The 9652-nt window shown below is 36.7% G+C and overlaps 1 protein-coding gene across 1 annotated transcript in view; it reads right to left on the bottom strand.

Moving 5' to 3' along the window:
• LOC103597392 (calcium-binding mitochondrial carrier protein SCaMC-1-like) overlaps positions 1 to 9652 on the bottom strand; it is a 55703-nt gene that overhangs the window by 12769 nt on the left and 33282 nt on the right. The window contains exon 6 of the mRNA XM_008581221.1: positions 3075 to 3227. Within this exon, the coding sequence (XP_008579443.1) occupies positions 3075 to 3227 (153 nt within the window). The remainder of the gene's footprint in view (positions 1 to 3074; positions 3228 to 9652) is intronic.

Raw genomic sequence — 9652 nt, 5'->3', positions numbered from 1 at the left:
CGAAGTTATACGATTCGGATCCCACATACAGACCGGTTCCCGCTCACTGGCTGAGCGAGGCGTGGGAGCAACACCGAGGTTTGCAATCCCGTTGCCGGTCCCTGGTCCGGTACGGGGGCAACACTGAGGGTTGCGATCCGTTGCCGGACACGGAACAAAAAGACAAAAGACAAAAAAAAAAAAGAAAAGACAAATCCTGATTAAGTGGCAGAGACTCCTAGGAGTGTCCCAATATCCATTCTCTCCTTCTTCCTAAGAAATAAGAACTTAATTTATAGTTCTACATATTGTTTCCCAGATAACGGCTATATTCTTAGATTCCTTTTCAACTATATGTGTCCATGTGTCTAAGTTTAGGCTAATAATATGTAGCATAAGTACTGTATGTCACTTTTGGGAAGTGTACTGAATGCGAGGGGCTGTATCCTTTTTTGGTTCCTCCCCTGTTTTTGTCTGGAACTCTGATGTAATTGCTGGAGTTTCATCTCAGATGCAAGAAGACAAGGCCACACCCTACAGATGGTAGACAGTGAACTGGAAGGGAATGAATTTTTTTTCACCTTCATAGCACTTTCATACCAACCTTAAACTGCCTATTCTCAGACGTCTGTTTATGAAAAAGAAATAAACTTCTATCTTATTTAGGCCACTATTGTCTGTGGTTTTCTCTCACATACATCTAAACCTAATTCTAACTTACATAAGCGGTACAAGCAATAAATATACCAGGTAAGAAAGAGGAGACATCTAAGTAGGTTACTTCTCAGGGAAAGGAAAGACCTCGGTTCTTGAAAGAATTTAGATATGTGAGAAGGAAAAAAAGGGTATTCCAGTGAGAGAAAATATGAACAAAATTAAGGAGACAGAAAAAGCATAATTTGTGAAAGTGTAATGAGAAGACTCTCTTAATTGAAGTAGTATATGATTACTGTCAAGCAGTAGGAGTACTGGACATATTAAATAGGAATAAACTATGGAAGGTTTTGATGCTGAGACAAGGACTTTACATAAGATCCAAGAAGTAAAATAAGTTCCCTAGGGAAATATTACAACTCATTTTGCCCTACCCCTCACAGCACCCCTCCTGTGATAAGGTGTTCTGCTATGAGTTAAGGAAAAAGATGGGGTCCTCAAGACAAATCTGGGGAAAAACAAGGAGGGCTAACCAGAGAAGGCAGAGCTTCTAGACAGTGAGAAAACAAACCAGATTATATCTAAAATTGGGCGGGAAAAACAACTGTTTTTCACATCTCGTGTGGCAATCCTTTCATTCTCTTTTCCCCCATGAGGTGATGTGCTGTTGGAAGGACTAGCAGGAACCAGAATGGGGCCTAAGGGAGCAGAAGTATGAAATAGACTACTTAAGTCTGTCTCTCGTCGAGTCTTGTACTAAATAGAGAAAAGAATATTCTTTGTTGCTTATTTGTGATCCACTCCAGCTAACCAGGGCTGCAGATGAGAAAAAAATTTAAAGCCAAAGTCCTAGTTAGTAATAAACAGTGCATTTACTTGGAGTGTCCTCTATGCCATATGTATATTGCTATATATAGTAAGGATGGCACATTGATGATTTAGGATCCAAGACTTTTTTTTTCCCCTTTGTTCTTGATCTCACAAATTATAACATATATACTCATACTCCTGGTAACAATCATAAATACACCAATTGCCATGCCTCTTTTATGCTTTTGCAACATAGTATTTCCCCCTAAATTAATATTTTCATTTAGATTAACCCTCCTTAAATTTCATCATCAAGTTGTGATAGAATGTAAGGTCTAGAAGGGCAGACAGGCAGTATCTATCTTGTTCATTCATGTATCCCCACACCTAGCACATGGTTGACATATAATAAATATCTCAATCTATGAACTAACAAAATTCAAAACCTATTGAAAATAAGATTGTATAGATCTACATACTGCCTAATATCACTTTAAATTCATAACTACTAACTTCACCTAGACTTTTGCTGCCAGCAGTCTTATTTAATTTCCTCAATCCAGTTGTTTTCTCAGTTTCCTAGAAGACTATTGCACACCTTCCTCTCTTACCTCAAAACACTAACATGTCCTTGCTTCCCATTTCACTGGATAAATTGAAGCACTATGAAGAAAATTTCCACAGGCTGCCTGCCTCTGTGCTCATGTGGTAGCACTTCTCCTGTAACTGTGGATGAAGTACTTAGCCAAGGCCAAACCCGCCCATGAGCACTAGTTCCTATCTCCTTTCACCTACTCAAAGATTCAAGGACAATCCCCTATCAATATTCCCTCTCTTTCCTGTATCATCAATGGTCCCCTCTCTACTGAACCATTCCCTAAAGCATACAAACATTGCTTCTTCCATTTCAACAAAAACACTCTCTTGATCCCATGCCCCCTCCAGTTACCACTCCAATTCCCTACTCCTCTTCACAATAAAACTCACTGAGAAGTTGTTAACGTCTATCTCCAATTTCTATCCTCTGTTTTCTCCATAGCAATTGTCACCATCTGACATATGATATATTTTGTTTGTTTATTGTCTCCTCCAACTTATATTCTAATATAAATTCTATCAAGGCAGGTGGGGGGTGGGGTTTGTTGGTTGATTAGTTGAGTTTTTTTTTTTCCTGTTTTACTTGCTGTGACATCTCCATATCCTAGAAAAATGTCTAGAACACATTAGGTACTCAAGAAACATTTGTTGATGAAAGAAATATTTGTTGAATGAGTTTAAGTAAAAGATGTATATTTTTAAGATGTGCATTACAACTAAGTCCATTGTCCTAAACATCTATATACTTGCATTTCAACTGCTTGAGTTGAGAAAGGATATTCTCAATATTTTATATTTTCTTAAAATTTTGAGGTCCTGTGAACTTCTGAACAAGTCATACAAAAGAAATACTTTAATTCTATATTCTATAAAAGTGTTTAAAGAAAAGAGAATTGCTACGAGAATTACAGTGAAGATGGAAAACTTGAGAAGTACACAGAGCACTCCTGGACTCTCATGTGATACTAATAACTTATACTATTTGAAAACAAATATATCTCATCCCAAAGTGAATTTTACACACACAATTTTACCTGTTCATAGGCTCCGATCTTGAGTGCCGTCTCTGGTGCAATTTTTAAAACATTTACACCATTTCCTCTCCAAAGAGAAAGAATTCCTCCTTCTTTTACCATCTGCTCAAACCCACTAATCAATTTCATTCTTCTGGACTTTAAACTATGAACCTAGAAATGAACAGCAAATTTATTTTTCAATTTATTTTGCTGGCAATATGGTACTGTTATTGTTATTCCTAGCAAAATAATTAGACATACATGTATAAGTTCATGATTTTTAACACCATTTTAATTTTCCTTTAGAGACATATAAAACTGATACATTAACTTTTTTCTTGTCCCCAAATACATACTTTAATTAACCTAACACACCAAAGAAAAGAAGAATACCTTAAGGAAAACAGAAATAACTTAATTACCAGAAAATTTCAGCATAAGCAAGACGTGTTGTTGCTACCAAAATATTACAAGATTATTGAAGAGTGCATTGAAATAAGCATTGAGAAAAGAATGATGAAAATACATCAGACTTTCAACAATGGATACATCTGGGTAGCGAGGTGTTACGGGTTCAACTGTGCCCCCCAAAATTCATATGTTGAAGTCCTAACCCTCATCCCCTAAGAATGTGATCTTTTTTTTTTTTTTTAAGATGACCAGTAAGGGGATCTTAACCCTTGACTTGGTGTTGTCAGCAACACACTCTCCCAAGTGAGCTAACCGGCCATCCCTATATGGGATCCAAACCCGTGGCCTTGGTGTTATCAGCACCACACTCTCCCGAGTGAGCCACGGGCCAGCCTGACCTTATTTGAAAACAGGGTCTTTTTTTTTTTTTTTTTTTGTCTTTTGTCTTTTTCGGGGACCGGCAACGGGATCGCAACCCTCGGTGTTGCTCCCGCGCCTCGCTCAGCCAGTGAGCGGGAACCGGTCTGCATGTGGGATCCGAACCCTCAGGCGGGAGTACCGCCGCGCTTCCCAAGCGGCACACTATCCAGTGCGCCACGGGGCCGGCCCTGAAAACAGGGTCTTTAACAGAGGTAGTCAAGTTAAAGTAGTGTCATTAGGTGGGCTCTAATGTAATAAGAATGGCATCCTTAAAAAGGGGAAAATTTGGGCACAGAGATATGACACACACACAGAAGAAAGACAATGTGAAGGGAAGATTGTCATCTACATGTCAACGAAAGAGACCTGGAACTGATTTTCCCTCACAGCCCTCAAGAAGAACCAACCCTACTGACACCTTGATTTTGGACTTCTAACCTCCAGAGCAGTGAGACAATAAATTTCTGTTATTTAAGCCAGTCAGCTTGTGGTACTTTGTTTCAGCATCTCTAGTAAATTAATACATGAGGATCACAGGTCATTTTCATGTTTTTTTTATGCTTTTCTATGTTTTCCCATTTTTCTAATGTATTACTTTATAATGTCATTTTAAAGAAAGTGAAAGTTAAAACATTAATAAAATGCCCTCCTATCCAAAAAATAAGAGGATAATAAGCATTTTCATCTCCTCTGAGTAGGACAAAACTGGAAAATAATTTAGTAGTATATATATAAAAACTTTAAAATGTTCATGTCATTAATTAAACTAGAATTTTTCTCTAAACAAATAACACTAAATATAAAAAATATTCATAAACAATTGTGTTCATCATAAAATTATGAATAATAGATTAAAAAGAGGGGGATTAAAAACCACCTATATGTCTAAAATAGGAAAAAATGATAAAATAAATTATGACACATTCACTTGAAATATTGCATAGTTATTAAAAACTGCATTTTAAAAATATAAAATAACATGAAAAAATGCTCATGTTACATTATTAATCACAAAGACAACAGAATATAAATTATTTAAAAAGTAATAACTATTCTATAAAAAGTATATTTTAAAAAGAACAAGAAAGGAGAAGACAACAAAAGTCCATGAAGATCCATGCACTTCTCAGAAACTCTCAAGGAAGCAATCGGCTGCCACCAGACTACCCTGACCCCCAGCTCCAAGATATCATCCTTGCACAGGGAATGGTGCCTAGAAAAGAAAATTCTGCAGAAAAAGAAATGTGACTACATTAAAGAATATAACTCAACCGAGCAGGCAGGCCTTGCCACTGCCGGATCCCATCCCCAGCCCAGGCAAGTGCGCGCCAACCAGAGCAGCACCCCCCAGAGAGGCCCGAGACCCACCGCCACCACGCGCCTCGAGGTGCCAGTGCAACCGAGCAGGTAGGCCTTGCCGCCACTGGACCCCATCCCCAGCCCAGGCAAGTAGGCACCAACCAGAGAGGCCCAAACCTTCTGCCCACAGGCAATGAGGCAGCCATGTCAAATTGGCAGTCCCAGCAGGATCCTAGCCAGACAATAGTGGACTGTGAAATCCCTTGCCACAATGACTAAATACCAAAGGAAAGATACCAGAAATATGAAAAATCAAGGAAGTACACCACTGAAGGGTAATAAGTCTCAAGCTCTAGATCCTATAGAACAAGAAGCCCTTGAAATGTCTGACAAGGAATTTTGAGTGATAATTCTAAGGAAACTAAATGAGATACAAGAAAACTCAGCTAGACAACATGATGAAATGAGGAAAAGTATACAGGACCTGAAAGAAGAAATGTACAAGAAAGTCAATGCCCTAAAAAAGAATGTAGCAGAGTTGGCTGAGATGAAGAATTCATTCAACAAAATAAAAAACACAACAGTGAGGAGTTTAACCAGCAGGCTTGCAGAAGCAGAAGATATAACTTCTGACCTTGAAGATGGGATGTTTGAAATAACACAGGCAGACAAAAAAAAAAGAAAAAAGAATTTAAAACATTGGACAAAATATAAGAGAGATATCAGACAACCTTAAGCACTCAAATATCCAAATCCTGGGTATTCCAGAAGGGGAGGAAAAAGGAGATTGCATTGAAAACATATTCAAAAAAATAGTGGCAGAAAACTTCCTAGGTATAGGAAAAGACACAGATCTTCAGATTCAGGAAGCTCAAAATCCCCAAATGTATTCAACCCAAAAAGGTCTTCTCTAAGACATATTATAGTCAAATTGGCAAAACTCAAAGACAAAGAGAGACTCTTAAAAGCTTCAAGAGAGAAGCATCAAGTCACCTATAAGGGAGCCCCAATCATACTAACCTCAGACTTTTCATCACAAACCCTAAATGCAGAAAGGAATGGGATGATATATTCAAAATAATAAAGACAGAGACTGCCACCCAAGAATACTTTACCCCACAAGGCTATCCTTCTGAAATGAAGGGCAAATAGTATATTTCTCAGACAAACAAAAACTGTGGGAGTTCACTACCACACGACCACCCTTAGAAGAAATTCTAAAGGGAGCACTAGGTTTGGTACCTGAAAAATAACCACCACTGCCATAAAAACTCAAGAAAAATCAAAACCCACTAGTAAAATAAAAATGGCAACAATGAAGAGAAAAAGAAAAAAGTTTATCTACAACCCAAGAAACCAACAAATACAGAAGACAAACAGTAAATCAGAAAGAAAGGAACAAAAGACACTTAAGACATCCAAACTAAAATCAATAGAATACTAGCAGTAAATCAATACTTTTCAATAACAACTCTTAATGTCAAACGCTTAAATTCCCCAATCAAAAGACACAGACTAACTGACTGGATTAAAAAGGAGAACCCAATTATATGCTGCCTTCAAGAGACTCATCTCACGTATAAAGACACATATAGACTAATTGTGAAAGGATGCAAAAAGAAATACCATGCAAATAGAAATGAAAAACAAGCTGGAGTAGCTATTCTTATATCTGACAAAATAGACTTTAAACTAAAAACCATAAAAAGAGATAAAGAGGGATACTACATAATGATAAAATGACTCATCCATCAAGAAGACATAACAATCATAAATATATATGCACCCAATGTCAGAGGAGGCAGATTTATAAAGCAAACTCTATTAGACCTAAAGAAGGAGATAGACTCTAATACCATAATAGCAGGGGACCTGAACACCTCACTGTGCATATTGGACAGATCATCTAGGCAAAGAATCAGCAGAGAAACACAAGATCTAAACAACACTCTAGATCAATTGGACTTGGCAGATATCTACAAAACATTCCATCCAACAACCTCAGAATACTAATTCTTCTCATCAGCACATGGATCATTCTCCAGGATAGATCACATGTTAGGTCACAAATCAAGTCTCAACAAATTCAAAGAAATCGGAATTATCCCATGTATTTTATTAGATCACAATGGATTAAAATTAGAATTCAATAACAAATGAATATCTGGAAACTATACAGACACATGGAAATTAAACAGCATTCTACTTAATGACATATGGGTCCAAGAAGAAATCAATCAGGAAATCAAAAAACTTATTGAAACTAATGAAAATAATGATACATCATACCAACACCTAAGGGATACTGCCAAAGCAGTACTAAGGGGATAATTTATTGCATTAAATGCTTACTTCAGAAGAATGGAAAGATGGCAAGTAAAGAACCTAATACTTCACCTTAAAGAACTAGAAAAACAAGAACAATCAAAACCCAAAGCTAGCAGATGGAAAGAAATCATCAAGATCAGAGCAGAACTTAATGAAATTGAAACAAAAAAATGATACAAAAGATCAATGAATCAAAAAGTTGGTTTTTTGAAAAGATAAATAAAATTGACAAACCATTAGCACGACTAACTAAAAAAAGGAGAAGACCCAAATAACAAGAATTAGGAATGAAAAAGGTGATATTACAAATGATACCTCAGAAATACAAGAAATCATTAGTGACTACAATAAACAACTATATGCCAACAAATTTGAAAGTCTGGAGGAAATGGATAAATTTCTGGACACACACAAGCTCCCAAAACTGAGCCAAGGTGATGTGGAAAATCTGAACAGACCAATGACCATAAAAGAGATTGAAGCTATTATCAGAAGGCTCCCAACAAAGAAAAGCTCAGGACCAGATGGATTCACAGCAGAATTCTATCAAACATTCAAAGAGGACTTGACACCAATTCGCTACAAACTATTCCAAAAGATTGAAACAGAGGCAATTCTCCCAAACTCATTCTATGAAGTAAACATCACCCTGATACCAAAACCAGATAAAGACACAAGAAAAAAAGAAAACTATAGGCCAATATCTTTGATGAATATAGATGGAAAAATTCTCAATAAAATACTAGCTAACAGAAGATAGCAACACATATGCAAAATTAAATACCATGATCAAGTGGGATTCATCCCAGGGATGCAAGGTGGGTTCAACATAAACAAATGAATAAATGTGATACACCATATCAATAAAAATCAAACACAAGGACCATATGATTATCTCTATAGATGCTGAAAAAGCATTTGACAAAATTCAACACTCATTCATGATAAAGACTCTCTACAAGGTAGGTATACATGGAAAGTATCTCAACATAATTAAACCCATATATGATAAACCCACTGCCAATATCATCTAAAAACGGGAACTAGACAAGGATGCTCATTCTCACCACTCCTATTCAACAAAGTACTAGAAGTACTAGCCAGAGGAATCAGAGAAGAGAAGGAAATAAAGGGGATCCAGATTAGAAAAGATGAAGCCAAACTGTCCCTGTTTGCAGATAACATGATCCTATATATCGAACAGCCTAAAGCCTCTACAAAAAACTCTTGGAGTTGATAAATGATTTCTGCAAAGTTGCAGGATACTAAATCAACACACAAAAATCAGTAGCATTTCCATTCTCCAATAGTGAACATGCAGAAAGAGAAATCAAGAAAGCTAGCCCATTTACAATAGCCACCAAAAAATAAAATACTTAGGAATAGAGTTAACAAAGGATGTGAACAGTCTCTATAATGAGAACTACAAACCACTTCTGAGAGAAATTAGAGAGGATACAAGAAGATGGAAAGATATCCCATGCTCTTGGATTGAAAGAATCAACATTGTGAAAATGTCCATACCATACAAAGTGATAAACAATTTCAATGCAATCCCCATCAAAATTCCAATTACATTTTTCTCAGAAATGGAAAAACTATCCAGACATTTATATGGAATAACATATAACCAAAGCAATTCTGAGCAAAAATAAATAAATAAAGCTGGAGGCATAACACTACCTGACTCTAAACTGGACTACAAAGCTATAATAAACAAAACAGCATTGTACTGGCATAAAACCAGACACATGCATCAATGGAATAGAATAGAGAATCCAGAAATTAACCCACACACCTACAGCCATCTGATCTTTGACAAAGGCACCAAGCCTATACACTGGGGAAGAGACTGCCTCTTCAGCAAATGGTGCTGGGATAACTGGATATCAATATGCAGGAGAATGAAACTAGACCCATACCTCTCACCATATACTAAAATCAACTCAAAATGGATTAAAGAATTAAATCTACACCCTGAAACAATAAAACTTCTTTAAGAAAACATAGGAGAAACACTTCGAGAAGTAGGACTGGATGCAGACTTCATGAATATGACCCCCAAAGCATGAGCAACCAAAGGAAAAATAAACAAATGGGATTATATCAAACTAAGAATTTGCATTTTTAGCAAGGTC

Source organism: Galeopterus variegatus, unplaced genomic scaffold, assembly GCF_000696425.1.
Source record: "Galeopterus variegatus unplaced genomic scaffold, G_variegatus-3.0.2 Scaffold2301, whole genome shotgun sequence".
NCBI classification, from domain to species: domain Eukaryota; kingdom Metazoa; phylum Chordata; class Mammalia; order Dermoptera; family Cynocephalidae; genus Galeopterus; species Galeopterus variegatus.
This window is presented reverse-complemented; position numbering and strand designations above follow the sequence as displayed.